Source organism: Phoca vitulina, unplaced genomic scaffold, assembly GCF_004348235.1.
Source record: "Phoca vitulina isolate PV1807 unplaced genomic scaffold, GSC_HSeal_1.0 scaffold55, whole genome shotgun sequence".
Lineage (NCBI taxonomy): Eukaryota > Metazoa > Chordata > Mammalia > Carnivora > Phocidae > Phoca > Phoca vitulina.
In genome coordinates, this window is record NW_022589758.1 from 10,195,545 (window position 1) to 10,215,756 (window position 20,212).

The window sequence follows — 20,212 nt, forward strand, 5'->3', positions numbered from 1 at the left end:
AAAGCGTTATTGTGTAATAAGTAATCCTGTGCTAGTTTCTTTTTTTAAATTGTGGTTTGTGAGTCAATGGTATGCTACAAAAAAAGTCTTATTATTTCAGAACTCAATGAGAGCGACAGTTGAACTATATGAAGACAGAAAAGAAGCCTACCCGTCTGTTAAAACCCTTGTTACTCTGGGTAAAGAAGACTTGTCCATTAAGGTAACAGCTTTATTTGCACATATACTTTATCAGTTAATTTAATAGTAACCCAGACCTTGAGGAATCTGAGGGAAGAGAAGAAAATGGACCCTGAATGTCTTATTTGTATGTACCACGTTAGATCTTTAGCTTGTTACCTCATTTAAACTTATCAGAGCCCCATTTTTCAGGGAGTTGAACAAGACCTCGGCCCAAGTCTGTCGGATTCTAGTGCCCTTCCCTGCCTCCTTTGTTTTAGGTTGTTCACAGTGGAACCATATTTCCCTGGGGGTTCAAAGCCCTTGTACATTTTAGAGTTACCTGGTATGTACTTTAATGAACTTCCTGCTTCGTACTAAGTATACATTGACTTTTTAAAAAAACCATTTTGTACATTACAGATAAGTGACCTAGGTGGTGGTGTCCCACTTCGAAAAATAGACCGTCTTTTTAACTACATGTATTCAACTGCTCCTAGACCTAGCCTGGAGCCTACAAGAGCCGCCCCTCTGGTAAGCATCTTAAAGTGCTGCTTAAGGAAAGACCATTAACACAAGAAGGGCCTCCAGCAGAGTGGCCTTTCTCCCTGGCTCCTTGCCCTAATGTTTCCTGCATGATTTGGAGGACTGCTACTTTCTTTGTGAATCCTTTGGACTTAGATTTTCTAATTTTGTCTAAGAAACACTCAGAGCTGAGTACCTCACTTCCTAATGTAGAGAAAAAGCACTTCCCTTTGGTTCCGACTGCTGCGGGAGCACCATTCCCCGCCTGGTGCTACCCTCAGAGGGTGTAGAAGGTTAATAGCCGGCGAGCAAAGTTGCCGCAGAACGCTTACGGCTGCCGCATGGTCCTGGGCACTTGGGCACTGCGTACTGTGGAGACCCAGATCACCCCGGGGCCTTTGAACTTCCCCCACCACATCTGTTTATGTAATTAGAATGTTAGATTATGAACACATTAAATTTTGTATAGTAAACAGCATAAGGAGGGAACATATAGGTGGCGTATGCATTTTCTGAGCCCTTTCTGTCTGGGCTCTATTAGGCAGTGAGAAAAGCCTCAGGTTACCATGGCAGCATTTAGATCCTGCTAGGGCCACACTTTGTTCCCCTGCTGAGTGTTTCTAATTGACAAACAACAATTGAACCCTTTGTCATTAAACACAGCAACATATCTTATCAGTCTGCAAAATGGTTGAGGGTGCAAATTAAGTTTCATTTTCAAGTCCTACCTGACTGATAAGCACGTGAGATTATATTTTATTTGTATGAATAAAATCCAGCACTTTGCATCATTTATTTGAGACAGAGTTTGTTAACTCAACATGTTGAAAATGGAGAAGTCATTTTTATAGGAGTCAAGAAAATTCTTGAAAGATCAGTTTTGAAAGGCATTGCCTTCACCAGGCTCTGGTACCTACTTAAGTAAATGTAGAGAAAGAAAAAAAGAAAGAAAAAAAAAAACCCTGCAAGCAAATCTGGAGCCTTCCCCAGTTGTTTGAAGGACTGTGGATCCTCTATTCCAGGTCTCAAGAGAGCAATTTGCAGACAGCTGTTCTGTCATCTTTTTTTAAAAAATGAAACAATTGATGTAAGAGACCTTAAAATATTATGTATCTAACCTCCCATTTTATAGATGAGAAAATAAGGTTAACGCCTTGCCCAAGGTCGTTGCACTCACTAGGGCACAGCCGGCACCAGTCGTGTCCGCGTTCTTTCCCATGTCCCATACGGCCTCTCCTTCTGAAGAAAGGCTTCCACTAGCATCTGTCCCAGTTATCACCTGTATATATCCCCAACTCCTGTCAGATCCTTTGATACCCTGGGAAAACCTGGATGAACCTCACCCAATCCAAGTTAGAGACCCCTCTTCTGTGTTCTCACAGCTTACCTGGCTCCTCATTCCCACGATGGTATTGGGCTCAGGCGTTCTCGGCTGTTCCCTGGTAGACCTGAAGGCAGGCTCTGGGCCTTGCTGGAATATAAGAGGCAGATTTCCTTGGCCTCTCCCTAGAGTATTCTGGTTTCTTTGCTGTGGTGACCGCATTCATCATCATGGATATCTTGTCTCCACCACCGGCCATATTGTGCCAGTACTAAAGCCCTGGAATGACAGTGCGCTCGGTCATACCCAACCCTTTGAGTGAGGCCCTGCCCTGAGGAAGGAATCTAGCAAAGATGTTTGCAAATGGTAGAAATCCATGTAACCTGGTAAGATTGTTGCCCTGTAGTAGCCATAATAGCAGCTTCCGTTTATTGACTTTTACTAGGTCTTAGGCACTGTGTCAAGACTTGACACTTGTTATATTATTTAATCCTCAGAGCAACTCTGAGGGAAGCTTTTTATTAAATCTTCAGATGACAAAACAGTCTGAGAGAGGTTGAGTAAACTGCTCAGAGTGGATTTCTACTCAGGTCTCTGTGAGCCTAAAGCCTGCGCAGCCTCTGCTCCACGAGCGCATTACCCCACTGCCTCCTCATTAACCTTGTCAGGGAATTCCATCAGAGGGGCCAAAGCTTGAGGCACTGAATCTGCCCCTCCACTCCAGACTTACTGAGATTATCTCAGTAAGTTCTTACTGTTCTTGTCAATATCTGAGACCTTTTCTTTTTTCAACAACCTGTTACATTCAGGGTTCTAGGACATGAAGATATAGGAGGGTTACTGGACTTGTTTTCTCGTCTCTAAACATATGTGATCTACCATATATCAAAATATTTCAGCATTCCCAGAACCTTAGGAAGTAGACTCTCAGGAAATGTTCTTTTCACTGTAGCAGCCTGGGTACTGGTAGATTTGAACTCTTGTGCTACTCAATTTAATTTTCACTTCAGAGAGCAAGAAAATCTGATAATGGAACTTTGGGATGATGTGGTTTAGTTTTGTTACCAGTTCAAATTCCACTTGATTTGGAATCTGCTTTAAAAATGCCAACAGCAGGGGCGCCTGGGTGGCTCAGTCGTTAAGCATCTGCCTTCGGCTCAGGTCATGATCCCAGGCTCCTGGGATCGAGCCCCGCATCGGGCTCCCCGCTCCGCGGGAAGCCTGCTTCTCCCTCTCACACTCCCCTTGCTTGTGTTCCCTCTCTCGCTGCCTCTCTCTCTGTCAAATAAATAAATAAAATCTTTTAAAAAAAAAATGCCAACAGTTTACTTTAAAATGCTAAAAAAGCATTAGTCAAAATTTGGAGTATTTCTAATATTTTCCAAACATAAAAGAAGTGTTTTTGCGAAAACAGATTGTTTGCCCTAAATGAGTATACACATCATTGTAAAGGGTGGATCAATAATTTATTTACTTTAAACCTGAATTAAGAATTCCTTTTAATTGGGGTGCCTGGGTGGCTCTGGCAGTTGGGCATCCAACTCTTGATTTTGGCTCATGATCTCAGGTCACGATCTCAGGGTCCTGGGATCGGCCCTGCGTCGGGCTCCCCACTCAGGGGAGTCTGCTGAAGGATTCTCTCTCTCCCTTTCCTGCTCATGCTCTCCCTTGCCCTCGCTCTCTAAATAAATAAATTTTTAAAAGAGAATTTTACTTTTCCTGAATAGTCCTCATACCAAGTACATTAGCATTTGTTCATGTCTCATTGTATTAATTGTCTTTTCTTGATAGGCTGGATTTGGTTATGGCTTGCCAATTTCTCGTCTGTATGCTAGATATTTCCAAGGAGATCTAAAACTCTATTCCATGGAAGGAGTCGGTACTGATGCTGTCATTTATTTAAAGGTACTGTACTTTATTAGTTATATGAAGACATCTTTACTTTTGAAAGCTTTAAGTTCTAATAACTAATGGAGAATAGCCCTACATCATCTCTTAGATGCCATTTCAGATTTACTTCAGTTTTATGGGAAAACCAGGGTCTGTCCTGCCCTTGATTTTATGCTCAGATATAGCAAAATACGAAACATGGAGATGTAAAAACTAAAATGCTGATTTTTAAAGCCGTGATTCTTACTTGTGATTTCTTTTAAATTGCATAAGCATTGACAGGACTAATCTAAAAGGAGACAGATTTTCATAAACTGAAGTGTTTGAGTCTTTTACTTTAAAACTCGCTGGCTTTCCAAGAATTCAGTAACCATAGTACGGTGATATAAATAGGCTGTTTTAATAACAAAGCTCCTGTAACACAGGTTTTCTCATGCATTGGTGGCATTAGACTTTTATTTATTTCTAAAGTCTGGAATATTTGGAGGATTTCTTAAATAGGTAATACAGGCACATAGTACAAAATTGAGAAGCTACAAAAGGGAAAACTTAAGTCTTTCCCACCACTGTCTCTAAGGCACCCGCTTCTCTTTCCCAGAGGTTACCATGGTACCAGGTTCTCATGGAGCCTCCTGGAGTTGATTCTGTATTGATAAACATATGGGGGGAGATAATTTTTTCCCACACAATGATTATTTCAGCATTTTTCTTTTCTTTTTTTTTTTTTTTTTTAGCTTTCCCGTGTAGCTTGGAGATCTCGCTATATCCATTCATACAGAGCTGGTCATTCTTTTTAACAGCTGTGTAGTGTGTTACGTGTTGTATGTCATGTGTTATACCATTACTTAACCAGTTACTTGGAGTGTTTATCTTAGATGCCAGTGCATCAAAATGATGTGATATTTGATATCACCTTATGGGCTTATGTTTATAAACTTAGTATATACGAAACTTTATTTCTGTATGGGCCCTCTGGGAGAGCAGTTGGCCAGTGATAGTGATAGTGCTTGGTCTAAGACCATATAGTCAAGATGACTGAGTATCTCAAAGCAGTATTAACTGAATTAAAATGCTTTTTCTTCTGCTTACTTTATGTACTTTAGTACTGGTTTTGAATGAGTGAATGTTTTTATTCCTTTAAAAGAGCTTTAATTTCATCCTGGCCAGTCTAAGTTAACTATGAAAATTTAATTTTAATATTCCAAAAATATGCATTAAGGTTTCTAATGTTTTAAATAGTAAAATTTGGGTTAGTATTTCATGTGAGAAAAATGACACTGTGGTTCTTTGGTGTATATTTTTGTCTCTTAGGCACTTTCAAGTGAATCATTTGAGAGACTTCCGGTTTTTAATAAGTCTGCGTGGCGTCATTACAAGACCACACCCGAAGCTGATGACTGGAGCAATCCCAGCAGAGAACCTAGGGATGCCTCAAAATACAAGGCGAAACAGTAATTTCCCACTTTGCTTTCTATTATAAAGTATCTGATTTTTCTCTAGAATGTACCAGCCAGATGATACCTTTAGCCAAATCTTTGTGGGTTTTTTTCCCCCCCCCTGGAAGAGCAAAGTGATCTCTAAAGAAAGGTTGGAGCAGCTTTTTCACTCCGGACAGGAAGGACAGCAAGAACCAGGTAGTAGCCAGAGTAGCCCTTCCACTAGAGGTGCTGATGTTCTAGGGGTCCTTACACTGTGGAGGCATTAACAACAGTGAGCAAGGTTTATCCTGCCATAGATTTGATTTTAAAAGTAAGTCTTGCAATTTATCATCACCTATAGAGATTGACAGGAGAATGTTTAGAGAAAGTCTGTGCATGGATTGAATCTGAAAAAAATAAAGAAGTTAAAATTATCAGTCAAGATAAACAAGATGTGGTTTATCCATACAACGGAAAAGGACACGGACTCTATGAGTCCACTTAAGTGAGGTATCGAGCAAAGTCAAACTCATAGAGACAGAAGGTAGAATGGTTGCCAAGGGCACGGGGAATGAGGAGTTAGTGTTTAATGGGTATAGAGTTTCCGCTGGGAAGATGACAAGGTTCTGGAGGTGGATGGTGGTGATGGTTGCACAACACTGTGAATGTACTTAACGCCACTGAATTGTGCACTAAAAAACAGCCATTTCTTACCATCTTACCGGATAGCAAATGTTATGTATAGTTTACCGCAATAAATAAATGAAAACAGAAAAAATAAAACTAATCACAGAACAACAGGTTTCACTACTTTATGGTAATAAGGGCAACAATCCAATCTTCGATTTCCAATTATTTTTTCTTCTTTGAGAAAGAGAGAGAGCTCATGCATGCACACGCATGAGCGTGGGGGAAGGGCAGAGGGAGAGAAAGAATCCCAAGCAGACACCGCGCTGAGTGGGGAGCCCGACATAGGGCTCAACCCCAGGACCCTGAGATCATCACCTGAGCCAAAATCAAGAGTCGGATGCTTACCCGACTGAGCCACCCAGGCACCCCCCACTTAGGTACCTTTTGAAGTACAGTGTCTCCTGACAAGGCAGGATAAGAATTTAAATCTTTCCCTTTAATTACCAATTTTCAAGGTTAGAAGTTGAGGTAAAATCCACCTTAAACGGTAACAAATGAGTTTCTGGCTTTCTCTTTTTCGAGGATTATTATGGATAGTGTAGACTTTCCTTCAGTATGTTTCAATTAGAGCTTAACACACACACACACACACACGCACACATATATAAAGGGCACAAGTCTTAAGTTTATAGCCTGACACATTTTTGCATCTATATTTCTAGCACCTGGAAAGCCTCCCCTTTCTAATCAGACTCTTCCCCCTTTAGCATCCCCACCATGTAGCCATTATTCTGACTCTGTCACCCATTCTTATAACTGACTCTATCACTTCTTAAACTTAAAAGTAACGTGTAGTATGTACTCTTTTTGTGTCTAGATTTCTGTGAGGTTCATCCATGTTATTGCATGTAGCAGCTATCTTTTTGATGATTAAATTGGCACACCTTTGGCCATTGGTAATTATTTCGAGTCAGATCCTCAGCGTTCCTTTGCTAAAACCCCACTGATCTTTGAAAGCTTTTTCTGGCCCAAGATGGTATCTCGGTCTCATCTTATACCTTCCCTACCTCCATCCTAGAATCAGCCATTTCCCTCAAGGAGTCCTATTTGCCTCTAACGGGTATTAGAGACCCTTATCTGGAAGTTGGGGGTGTATATTATACCTTGTCTAGTCCCCTTTTCTGGACAGAACTATACAATACATATTTTAAAATCAAGTTCATATCGATATTTTCAATTTGATTTTAACATTGCAATATTTCACCCAAATGTAATTTAATTGTGCATATTTCTTCTTATCCTGAAAACCTTGATTCTTAACATAATGCAACAGAAAGGTATTTGTATGCAAATATAGTTGACATAGCTTTGTGATTTTGCCCCATTATAGTAGTGTTGGTCTTTTCTGATGAATGATATAAAGGGTATCTCTATTGATTTTTTTCTCTATGGAAGCATTGTGATGGACCTCTGTACAGTATTGCCGGACCAGTCATTCATCTCCGTAGAGGAGTTTGGTTTGTGCACGTGAGAGCAAACGTACACATGGCTGTGCATACAGACATACACATACCATCCCTGGCCAAGATTAAGCTAAATCAGCTTGAAACAATTGGATCCATTTCCCTTGATTTCATTTTCAGTCTCTGTGTCAGTCAGGTGACATGTTGGGCATCACTGTGACCGATTAATGCAAGCTATTGCTCTGCTGGAGGGAGTTATTTGGGTAGTACAGAAGCAGTCTTTATAAATAATATGGTCCATTTGGACTGTAAAAAGATGGCTTTAATTGAATCTTGTTTTAAATGCCATTTTAAAACTAAATAGTTTAGCAGGTTGTATACTAATTATGAGTCTTGATTTCTAATATATTATTAGGTAAACAAGTTTTAGCAGAAAGCAATATTTAAAATTGGAAAATGGTTAGCCTGATGATTAAAATTATTAAATTATACAAATAGGATAATTGGTGGTGATCTTGGGAAAGTATTTAGTGTAGCTATGGTAAATTCACTAGGTGAATGAGAAATGCTATAAAAATGTATTTTCTAATCAGATTTTTCTTTTTCTTTTTTTTTGGCTTTATAAGTTTTTATTTTAATTCCATTCAGTTAACGTGCTGTGTAATATTAGTTTCAACTGTACAATATAGTTATTCAGCACTTCCACATATCACCCGGTGCTCATCACAACCTACTTGGATTTTTAATAACAGTTTTTTTGAGATATAATTCACATACCCCATGAAATTCACCCCCTTAAAGTGTACAGTTTTAGTGTATTCACAGAGTGTGCGACCCTCACTACTGTCTAATTTGAGAACATTTGTACCATCTCAGAAAGAAACCCTGTACCCATTAGCACTCATTCCTCATTTCTAATCAGGTTTTTAACTGAGAGTAAAGAACTGTTTTGAAGTATGTATAAAGGGACGCCTGAGTGGCTCAGTCGGTTAAGTATCTGCCTTCAGCTCAGGTCATGATCCTGGGGTCTTGGGATCAAGTCCCACGTTGGGCTTCCTGCTTAGCGGGGAGCCCGATTCTCCCTCTCCCTCTGCTTCTCCCCCCTACTCGTGTTCTCTCTTGCTATATCTCTCTCTCAAATAAGTAAAATCTTTTTAAAAAGGATGTGTAAGTAATAAATAGTAATTCTTTTTTTTTTTTTAATTTTTTTAAAGATTTTATTTATTTATTTGTCAGAGAGAGAGACCACGTGCACAAACAGGGGAAGGGGCAGGCAGAACAGGCAGAGGGAGAAGCAGGCTCCCCGCTGAGCAGGGAGCCCAACTCGGGGCTCGATCCCAGGACCCTGGGATCATGACCTGAGCTGAAAGCAGACGCTCAACCAACCGAGCCACCCAGGCGTCCCAGTAATTCTCTTTCTGTAGTAACCATAGAGAATAATTCTGAGATAAATCAAAGCTTTTTGAATTATCACTGTAACTAAATGCTCTGAGTACATCTTGGTTAAATAGAGAAGGTTGTACTCAAACTCACTATGGATATCCCTGTTATTTTCTTTGTAGGGACAAGGTCAAGACTAATAGAACTTTCTAGAGAACTGAATGCTCATGTCCTCTCTGAGAAGAAAGATTGTCTTCCACAAGTCAACCGGAGAGAACTCCTTTCCTCCACCAACTCTGAGCAAGGCACCATAGTACTCCAGTGCTTGAATGTGTAATTTCTCTATATGAGCTGGACCTTCCCCACAAAAACCTTCCTATAGCTGCTCCAGATCTTCACTAAAGTAGTAACCCGAGCAGTTTTTCCTAGTATGTTGCTGTGGTTTGGTTGGCGCCTGTCGTAAAACGGCACAGAGCCTCGTTAGTGCTCTGGTGCCCTCATACCTCCCTCCTCCTCGTCATAGAGTCGAGTGTCTACATTCTCCCCAGGAGTCTAAGCTCCTTCCTCATTCCAGATACAGCCAGTTTCTGCGGTTGCTCTTTGTGACCAAACACCATGGTTTTCCAAACCACCGACTAAGGCCTGGGTGATCTGGAAGTTGAAGACACCAGCAGAGTGTGTCTTGAATAATTCAGTCCCGGGGCCCTTCCTCTCTCATATGCGTCCTTCCTCACTCTGTGATTTCAACTTTTGCCTTCTTCCATCTGATCGGAGTGAGGTGTGGCAAGTTTCACATTAGCTCTTACTCTCTGATGCATTGATTTTATTTTAAAATTCATTTGTGTACTTCCATTCTGTCAATTAAAGCATTCCAAAAGTTGTCTTGGGATTTTTCACTTAACCCCTTGGTTTCAAAGATCTTAAGTGAAAAACTATCTTTCGGTCATTGTCGAGTTTGTGAAAAGTGGGAAGAGGCGTTTTATGCTATGTAGAAATTTTGCCAGTCTACTTATCATATTCTGTTCCTTTGTAGTTTTCTGAGGAATTGGAAGTCCCTGTGTGATGCACTTTACTAGTTGTAAAATCGGCTATTGAAGGGAAAAGGTCTTTCTAGTTTATTTTGAAAAATTCCCTTGGTTTTCATAATTTTCATTTTCGTGACTTTTTGGCCAGTTTTAGAATCGTCGATCTGATTTTCATACTCCTTTACTTTTTTGCTGAAAGCCCGACTGGGCAGAGGCCTTGGGGTGAGGAAAGAGAAGCGGGGTTGTGTTGACCCCTCAACAACGGAAGGCTTCCAAGAGCCCGGATTAAAGGCCCAATTTATACTGCTCCACAGGATGTGGTTCTCTTCACTGTAATTTTTCATATCATCTACTCTGCCTTCTCTTGACGCCCATATAAATGCTTCCATCCAATAGTTAAGTATTGAGCGCACTGGTGGAAAAGTCCTTTGTAAAGTATTCCCCTCCTTGAGTGCCATGGCCGTGGCGGCGGGCTTCCCCGCTGGGGCCCCTGGGCGGGGGCCTCCCTGGGATGAGCTGTGCTCTGACCAGCTGCACGTGGGTCAGTGGCGGCCCTCTCTCTTCGTTCCTCTGAGTCTGATTTTGTTTCATTTCATTATGTTACCTGAGCTCGTGGTCATTCCCTTCATCTTTAGAAAGGTCTCATCTCTTCTTCCATCCTTAGAAGGATTCCATCAGAGAAGAGAAAGACAGATGGACTTCTGAGAGACGGGGGACGGGGTGGTCCATATGGAAGCCTGCAGGCTTGAGGACGGAGTCTGTGTCTTGGGGATGGGGCTGTGCCATAGGATTGTTTCCTTATGTAAGAGATGTGAAAATAATGACCCTTTCCATTTGAAGTCCCTGGCTTTCTTACCAACATTAGATAGTATATCATTGTCTTACTAGGCCTCCATTTCTAAACATACACCTTTATACTTTCAAGTATGAAATACCATAGTGGGAAGGAGGCCACAAATTCAGGGCTGGTCCCCTCCTGCCTTGTTCTGGCAATGTTCTACTGTGTGGTTGAGGAGATTGTGGGCCCTCCCCACAAGCTGCATATAAGGGTTGAAGAAGGAAAATAACAGGTGGGAAAATCCTATCCCATTCTTCCCTTTACAGGTCTTTTTCAAAAGTAAAGGTTTCTTACAGTGTTTTAATGACTTCATTGGTAGTCCTTCTACTAATGGACTTTCTGGCTCACTCCTCTCCATCTGACCCCAGTAGTCTTGGCTCTCCTGTCTGTTTTCTGCATTAAGAGTTGAACTTTGCTCCCAGAGCAACCGTAAGAAGAGTTGCGGGAACATGTTGGGTTCTCAGAGCTTAGTGGCCCACGCATTCGTTTCTGCTGCTGGTGGCCTGTACATGCTTCTCTGAACCCAGTGCGTCCCTCTGGCTGTTTGCTCAGGTTGTCAAAGCACGTGGTCAAATTGCTACATAGAGGTTGTAAAATAAATAGACATTGACCCTTTTTCAGCTAAATCCAATTAGTTCTCCCATTTCCTCTGTGTTTCCCTCTCATTTACTCGATTTTTAGTATTGGGGGACTACATCTACTGTTTGGAATAGTTCCTGGCACATCGTAGGGGCTTAATAAGTACTAGATGAATCAAGAAATGAAAATTGACATTTACCTTGGGTAGTGGGGCAACATCTTTCTACGTTCTTCAAGTATTTTTCTTTCCAAAGTAGAAACATTTCAGGTCAGGAGCTGTGGAAATACCGAATCTCCTGTTTATAGTGTTGAGAAATGACTTCGAAATGTAGAGAAATGAAAGGAAAGAAGTAGGGATGGATCCACAGGAACCGTCTGTTCCTTTTTTTTTTTTTTGTCTCTGAGTATCTGATTTTGGCTCTTTAATATAGTGGGTTCTTTCCATCCAATCAAGTGAGACGATTTTATAGCCTTGCTTATAGATTCGAAAGAACCTTCACATAAAGCATCCCGTTTGATCCTCAGAGTGCCGTGAGGTGGGCCGTGCAAGTGTGACCTCTGCTCTTCATATGCGTTCAGAGGCAGTTCTTTGGTTTGCCGAGGTGAATGGAAGAACCCAAGTGAGGAGTTGGGTCGTCTTGTTCCTGGGCCTGTGCTCTCTGCGGTGCACCAGGTAACCAGCATCATCACTTTTGAGGAATTTCTTAGGTATATTAACCCTCAAGGGTAAGATATAAACCAAAATGTGTCTATAGTGCAAGAGAATTGCATTCAGGAGAGGTTTTCTTTTGTGTGTTTTCATTTTGGCATAGTTAGTTAGAGGAGATAATCGAATGGATTTGACAGCTTTTACCTAGAAAGGCAACTTAGAGGGTATAGCTGTAGGTAATTACTAGAGTTATTTAGACTTAATTCTATGTTTCATTTAACTCCGTGTTCACTGCCAGCCCTTTTGTACAAAGCCTCCACATTCAGTCCTTGCTTTTAGCCTTTGGTGGCCTGGGTTTCAGCTCTGGTTGGATTTTCTTGCATATTTACAAATACGCCACTGTTGCCATTCCTGATGAACAGTAACTTGGCTGCCTATCAGATTCTTGGATCACATCCTTTTTCCCTCGATTCTGTGGATGCATCACTTTATTGTCTTCTAGCGTCTGGTGGTCCTGAGAGGCCTGAGTCCAGACGGATTGTTCTTCACCTTTTGTAGATGACCTGCTTATTTGGACTGAGTGCTTGGGGCTTCTTGTTTATCCTTGAAATTCATGACTTCGTTCGAGTCTGTGTCAGAACTGACAGTTGTCTGTTGGCTTTTTCTGGTCCATGATGAGCATTACACATTGACATCCGGGCCCCATGCCTTCTCAGTTTGTTCTCTTCTTCAGTACTTTGTCCCTGTGTCCTTTCTGTGTCAGCTGGCCTTCGCATTATCTTTCCTTTGATTACTTTCATCCCCTTGTCTTTCTTGATGCTGTGAATTTTCTCCCTCAGGTCTGATCCTCCTGTGTCACTAACTCAGTGTTGATAGTAGGCCTAGATGCTCACCGTGTGAGTTTCACTTCTGTTACAGTTTTATTTTTGATCTCTTTCTTTTCTTAGCTCTGCCAGCTTTTTTCTTTCATTATGTTGTCCTCTCTGACTTCTTGTTTCATTTCTTGGAAGGCTGAACTGTGTTGTCTACAATTTTTGTGGTTTCTGAAATCATTCTGTTTCCAGAGCATACTTAGTTGTCTTAGGCTTCTTTCCTTCCTTTTCTCTGGGTGGTTTTGCTCTTTTATTGTTGCACAAGTATCATGATGGGTTTTTCTGCTTATTATTTGTCTTTGCATGGGACCAGTTCTAGCTGCCCAAGAAGAGTGCGGAGAAATCCTCCTCGACTCCTCTTTTCTCGAGTGGAAAGTGTTTGAATGGTCACCTTAGCACTTAAACTGTAAAGCTAGATACTGCTGGTTTGTAACGGTGGAGGTTGTTTTTGTGTTTCATTCGGCTAGCCGGATATAGGGGAATGAGGAGTGAAGCGAAGCTCCTTGGGACATTTTGTCTTCCGAGTGCCTTCCGCAGGTGCTGCGGGATCCTCTGCCCTGGGGTGGCCGGGTCTCACTGGGGGAAAGGGATCCGCCTGAGCTTCCCCACTTCCACTAGGTGTCGCCCTAGCAGGAGTGTGGAGTCTTTGTATTTGCACTCTGCGGCAGTACATGTGGTCAGCGTTTGTGTTTCTGTTACTGTTTCTCTCCTGAGCTCTCACCCTCCCCTCCCAGGTTTGGTTGCGAAAATGTACCCGCACAGCGTGCACTGGGCTTCTCCGGACTGCCGCCGGTCCTTGTTTCTCCAGGTTAACAAATGATGGGTCCACTCCTTTGACAACCTCTCCCAGACTGCCCAGCAACTGTGGTCTGTTTGGCAAATGCGAGAATGCTCCTCTGATTAGTCTCCCACTTCGTTCTATCTGTCAGACACTCCCCCTGGAGTCCTTGGTATGGGGTGGTGGCTTTTATTAGTTTCATAATGGACAGCTTCTTTTTCAGTTTTTGGATGTGTGTGTTGAAGGGCAGGAGCACTTATATAAACATGCGTTTATTCTGCCATCTTTCCCCATGGTCCAGGTGCATAAACATTGACTTTGAAGATAATGTCCTTCATGGTCATAATCTGTATGAAAGTAAACAGAAGAGACCAATGTCGCTAGCAGGAAAGAACCATTAATAATTTAATCAATACAGGATTTTTGTTTGTTGTTCTGTGTGGAAAGATAACTTTTAACTCAGGTTCCTGTTCCATTGATTAGAGGTATCAGTACCTTCTGGTTTGAAAATAGAGGACATTGTAATGAACTTAAGAAGTTATCAGCCACCGACAATTATTAATTAGTTAATTAAATATGATAGAGTATTTCAAATTAGCACATAATCAGAGTTATTAACAGAAGTAGAAGCTATTTTCAATTAACAGGTTGCTAGTCCAGCTGTCTTACTGAGGGCATTGACCCTGGTGAGAGCTTGATTGTGATGCAGGTTTTCTTTCCTGTCTTTTCATTTCAGCCCATTTTAAAATTTGGTTCATTGAGAGAGAGGAGTGCAGTCCTCATCAGGATTATTTTTGTTATTCATGAATATGCTGAGATGGTGCGTAGGTCTGGGGCCTACTCTAGAGGCACACGAGTTAATGTTTCCAGGGTGCATTTACAGGTGGATGACAGGGTGGGGGTTTATTGGGGCCGTTTGTTAGGGCTGAAGTGTCCTTTCCTCGGTGGCCAGCATATTCCACCAGGCAGACTTTCCTCACCTTCAGAGCCCAGCCTAATGATCAAGGAGCATGAGTGACAGCCTTGCTCTAGGTACCAAACTGCACCATGCAGTGCCTTCCCCGAAAGTCAGGGTGTTTGCCCTGTTTCTGTCCTGGTGCGGAATGGAGAACTGAATGTGTGCCGACGTGTCAGGGACGAATGAAATGAAAGTGGTAGACGGAGGAGTCGTGGAAAGGAAAGCTGTGTTCATTCCTCCGTTTAAATAATGAGTGTCTGTGGTGCGCTAGCAACTGTGCGAAGTGCTGGGCACGTGGCAGGGATCAAGCGAACGAAAATCCCTGCCTCACGCCCCGTTCTTGTACGGGAAACCGACAAGAGACACAAAACGAGGAACCTTTCCGGTACAGTGGAGAGAGAAATAAAGTGGAGCAGATCAGTACAGTGGAGAAAAATAAAGCCAGGAAGGGGATGCATGGGGCTAGTTGGGGGGCCCCAAGCCCTGTAAATGTTGTTTTCGTCGTGGACAGATGTGTTCCTTAGATGAGGAAGTGTTCGTGATTCCGGAGTTCTTTTCACTTGTGCATGTGTTCCTGGGCATTGGGAGAGTCCGTCTTGTGTGCCTGGCTCTGTATGCGGCTCTGCCGGGGACCCTGCCGAGGGCCGAGCGTGCCTCTAGGGGTAGCCGGAGCCCCAGAGCCTGTTGCTTCTCCCCACGGGGCCGGCGGGGGTGGGGGGACCCTGATCAGGTGAGAGGAGCCAGCTCTTACTGTCCACGTTCATTGAATGGTGTGCACTGATGTTTCCTCATAACCAAAATGCAATGACAGCAGGTTCCACGTGTCTTTTTAGGACCTCAGAAATCATTATTTAAATACACTTACAACAGGGGGATGCTGCTGCTGGAGTTAAAATAGCAGCCTGTCGAGAGGAGAGACCCTCTGTACCACTTCCACACTGGTTTTCGAGGAGGAGGAAGGGGTTGCCCGAGAAGGCTTCCCTCTCAAGTCCTTGGGTTGGCATTAGCCGTGGTCACCCCTAAAAATGAAGAAAATAAAATGGCAGCAGTATCGTGGTCACAGACGCCTTGAGAAACCTATTTTTCCGCCTTCTCGTCAGGCTCTACAGCAGGGACCTGAATTGCCCCTGATCCTGGCGATGGGGTCAGGGTGGCGTCCGTGTGGCCGGGACAAGGGCTGCTCTTTGTGTCGTGACACAGTGGCCCTCTGCAGTAAGCAAGAGCCCACCCCATCACGCACATGGGTGTCCTCACAGCACTTCTTAAGCCCGAAGCCCCGTGCCGCGGGGTGACTCCCTGGCTCTGCACCCTCTTCCCTCCAGCGCTGTCACCTCTTCAGGGCAGTACGCCTCCCACCTCCCGGCTGCAAGCGACTTCAGCTGTTGGGAGCACCAGAGCTTGATGCCTGGGGTCCCGTGGCCCAGTTTAGACTCTTAGACATATTTTTTGTGGGGTGTTGGGAAATGTTAGAGAACTATGGAGTAGATTGGTGGTGATACTGGGTCCAGGAAGCTCACAGTGAAAAGAGTATGAACTTAACCTGCAAAATATTTCTCTGTTCTATAAATCTCTCAGTGACATTTGGATTAATCAAGCATAATTAAATGTAGTTAGATTTTTGTCAGATTGTAGTTCAAAATAATACTCATCTATGGAGAGGGTAATATATTCTGTAAAAATTTTATTAAGCACTTTAGTTAAGCAAACACTAAGGAGAACAAAATCAGCCTCAGGAAGGTTAATTACTAAAAAAACAGAAAGTATAGTAGATTATGTAAATCATTTTAATTTTGAATACCATGGCTTGAGCTTTAATTTACATGGAGAGGTATTTTGGATTTTTCATATTTTTCAAAAGTACAGAATTGCAATTGCATTCTTTAGAAGTTCTAATCACTTTAGGTTTCCTTTAAGTTTGCTTAACTTTTTCGTGTTACAGTTTCCAAAAGGGAAGAATTAGAACCGCATTCTTTAAAATGCAGTTAATGATTTCAGTATTCCACTAAGTTTGTTTCAGCTGTAAGAACTGTATTTTTATTTCTGTACCTTTAAAGAAGTGATCTTTTGAAGGGAAGTCTGAGGAGAGAGAATGGTTGTGAAAGCGTCCTGCTGTGCCTGGCCTTTCAATAAATGAAAAGAAATTTTTTTTAAAAAGGTAAAACATAAAGAGCTTAGACTATTAAGATAAATCTTTTTATTTTAATAATTTCTTTAAAGGGAGAAGTAGAGAAACCAAAATGATTTTAAATGTTATATTTTTTTGTACTCTGAGAATTACATTTTCACTATGCTTGCATGTCTCAGGGAATAGCCTTTGATAAGAATCCCCACGCAAATCTCTGAAACTGTATCACAGTGTATTCTGACTTCATGGTTCTTGTCTAAATTTCTAGAAATAGAGTTTCAAAAGTATTGTCATCTCAGGAACACAAGATTACCCAAGAAACTTGAACTTCACCCTTATCACCACTCAGATTCTGTGTGCTTTAGGCCTTTTCAGAATAAGTGACGCCTAAATGTCCTTTGTTTAGTAGGTATACAGAGGCGTCCCTCATACTTAGATGTTCACAGAGAGAAAAATCCTGCAATTTGATTTTGTTTGCTAAGTTCGCTTCTTGGCTTTCCAGTTTTCTACTGGATTCTGTTTACTATTGGAATTGAATCCTTTGGGGATCATAAGCTTTTATTTAAAAGAACATTCCACTAAATACTTCTAACTTTTGCCAGCCTAAAAGTGGCCTGCTAATGTGAATTCTGTACATAACTTTTCCGAATGGGCCAGAATAGAACAAATGTCAAAGAGTATATATACTGTAAGCAGTGTGTTGCCCCACAGTTAGCAAAGTATTAAGAAACGTCCAGCTCCGGCGCTTGGGACTGTTTTCCCAGCTCTTCAGTTCCTCTTTGCCTTCCAATCTGATCAAAAATGGCAAGCTAAGAATGGAATGCATATTACTGACAGAACTACTTAATGTTTTAAGATATTCTTACCTTGAGATTCTTCTGGAGAGAAAGGAAAAAGAATCCTAACATTCAATTCTGACTCTGTTTTGGCTCTTCATATATGCCAGACATTAAAAAGACAATTACGAACGTTCAACCTGATTGGAAGTCAAAGGCATTCACCATTTAGCCGTGGTAACGTAGTGTCACCAGAAGAGTTTGCAAAAACAGGTAGGATGAGTATAAGATTTCATACTGTTGTTTATAATACATCCTGGTACCCCCTTTCTTCTAAATTCCATTTTATTTTTGTCCTTTGAACTCTTAAAACCATGGGAAACCTCAATGAGTATTTTAAAAGGCACTCTATTTATATGAAGAACTGGCGTATGCCTTTATCTCAAAAACTGCTGAGGTTACTCTCCGATGTGTTTAATTAGAACAAATGCTTTACAATAATTACAGCTAAAGCCTGTGACTGTGGGGATCTGAAAACTCTGGAGACAGCCTGCCACTGAAGAGGGCTAAGGCTGAACCGCGGGCCCCAGCGCCTCACTTGCTGAGCGCCGTCAGGAGGCAGAGTTGGCCTGGCTGGCTGGCGTAGCCGGGATAAAACGGAAAATGGAAGGGGTGGGCCGAGATGGATTCTCAGCTCCCTCTTACCTAGCCACCCCTAGAACTCTTCCTGCGGAGAGCATCGCCTAAAGTCCCTTGGTATCTTGCCTTTCACTTTTAAAAGTTCCTCTTAGTGCTACCATGTAAATCTGACCAAGTAATTGTGCATATGCTTAAAATGATTCCTTAGAATAAACCAAACTAAATGTATCTTGACTCTGAGTAGACAGCCAAGGCAAGGTCGACCTAGAAAATAGAAAGTGCTGAGTATTTAAAAAATTGAAATTGACTTCAGGGTTGGAGGAGTCGAGTTCCAGTGCGCCCTCCTCCGCTTCCACGATGCTCCTCGTTAGAGCGGTCACTCTCTTACGCTGCCCTGCGCCAGAACCCAGTGCTGCCCTCGCATCCAAAACCAGGCTTGCGCTTGAGCCCGTCCCGGGCCACACGAGCCACGTCTTAGCAGAATGCAGCCTACTGAGCGTTCTGGCTAACCCTCATCCCTGCCGGCTTCCTTGGTGGTCAGGTCATTGGAGGTTGTAACGGCCGCTTCCGGTCTATGTACACACCGCACCATCTGTTGCTCGAAGTTCTCGTCCTCACAAAAGTTCACAAGCGCTTGCAACTTAAATATTTTCCAGATTTAGAACCCAAGTTGTGAATACTTAAGAAACGCTTGAGCCAAATAAGAGAAGTCATTGCAGGGTCAAATATACCATCGTGAACATACCTAATGCTGCATTTAAATGTAAAATTACTTGCTCAGCCAGCTTTCCGTCATAACTCTGTGACGCACAAAAGCAGCGTCTACACTGCGAACCATAGCTGATAACGACAGGAGAAGACTAGTAAATGAAATAAAAGTTCATTACAATTTTTGTACCTGTAAGTCCAGATCTGACCTGGTTCACTCTGCGCATCTGTCACCTTAGTTACGGGGGTAAGTGTGCGCATGTGGCCAGTGTTCACGAGCTGCCTTGTGATTCATAGAGTGAAGTCCAGCCCCTCGTGTTCTGTGCTGTTCTGTGGCCTGGCCGGTACGCCCTGTCATGAGTGAGGGGTGACTTTGGTTTGAGGTAATTTGCAGCCTCATGTTCTGTGGAGAAACGTTGTTCTGTTGTTGTGATTGTTGGAAAACCACAACCAGAGAAGTGCGTGGCTCGGGTAATGTTCCCATGAGTCGCAGAGCCATCTGTGGTGTGTGTCATAGCCACCCTAGTCCTGGAGCACGTGGACAATTCTGTACCAACGCCATCGGACAATAAAACGGTAGCTGTGATTCACTGTGCGTCAGCGTGGTCTTTTCCTGCGCCCTGGTCTGTAGTCCGATCCCTGCCATGCCGGAGGCTCGTCTTCTCACTTTCTGAAATTCAGTAAGTGAGCAGCTCCAAGCACCTTTGTAAGTTGCTGGGAACGGACAAGGATACTTAAGATCTTATGATCCACTGGAGTTATAGGTTGTTTGGATTCTCGGTAGTGGGGAACATCCTGTTGGCAAAATAAAGGAATTGTTTGACAGTAAATAGTTTTAACGATATTTTTCAAAATACAATCCATGGAGCAGAGAGAGGGTGCCATATATTGTCCACGCCAGGACCATTTTGACAGTGAAAAGAGCACTGTTAATAATTATACTGTAAAGCATGTAAACAGGTGTAAACCAGGGCTGTGCTAGGCAAATTGGGCCTCACTGGCCATGGACCGCCTACACCAGAATGACCCGAAGTGCTGGTTAAATGCAGATTCCTGGGCTCTCCCTCCACTCCATTCAGATGCTCTGGGTTGGGGGCTTTGGAATCTATATTTTAACAAATGCCATGGGAGAATTCTTTAAAAAGTGTAAGTTGGGGACTGTTGCCATATGGAATACGCAGAAGATAAACAACTTGAAATTTGCAATTAAAGGGCTGATTCCATGGTGTCTTTTGAGGGACTGGGGTAGCACCGATACCAGAACCCAGGGCCTCCGAAGACACATGGCTGCGCTTCTGGACTTGCTGAAGAACTAAGAGGTGTGGTCTTCATGTTATTTGCCAGTGTGCCATTCTTTTACGCAACGTTCAATGGTGAATGGTCTTTTTAAAATTTGAGAGCCACATACCTGCTCTCTTGTATATTTATCACTAAAAAACAGACCTAGAAAATTCGGTGCAAGAAACTTGGGTTTGAATG

The 20,212-nt window shown here is 42.5% G+C and overlaps 1 protein-coding gene across 1 annotated transcript in view; it reads left to right on the forward strand.

Annotated features, from left to right (window-relative positions):
• The window catches only part of PDK3 (pyruvate dehydrogenase kinase 3), a 72,882-nt gene extending 53,559 nt beyond the window's left edge, over nt 1-19,323 (forward strand). The window contains exons 8-12 of the mRNA XM_032389526.1: nt 101-202; nt 583-693; nt 3,797-3,910; nt 5,207-5,346; nt 8,969-19,323. Coding sequence (XP_032245417.1) covers nt 101-202; nt 583-693; nt 3,797-3,910; nt 5,207-5,346; nt 8,969-8,999 — 498 coding nt within the window. The 3' untranslated portion in view covers nt 9,000-19,323. The remainder of the gene's footprint in view (nt 1-100; nt 203-582; nt 694-3,796; nt 3,911-5,206; nt 5,347-8,968) is intronic.
• The last annotated feature ends 889 nt before the right edge of the window (nt 19,324-20,212 follow it).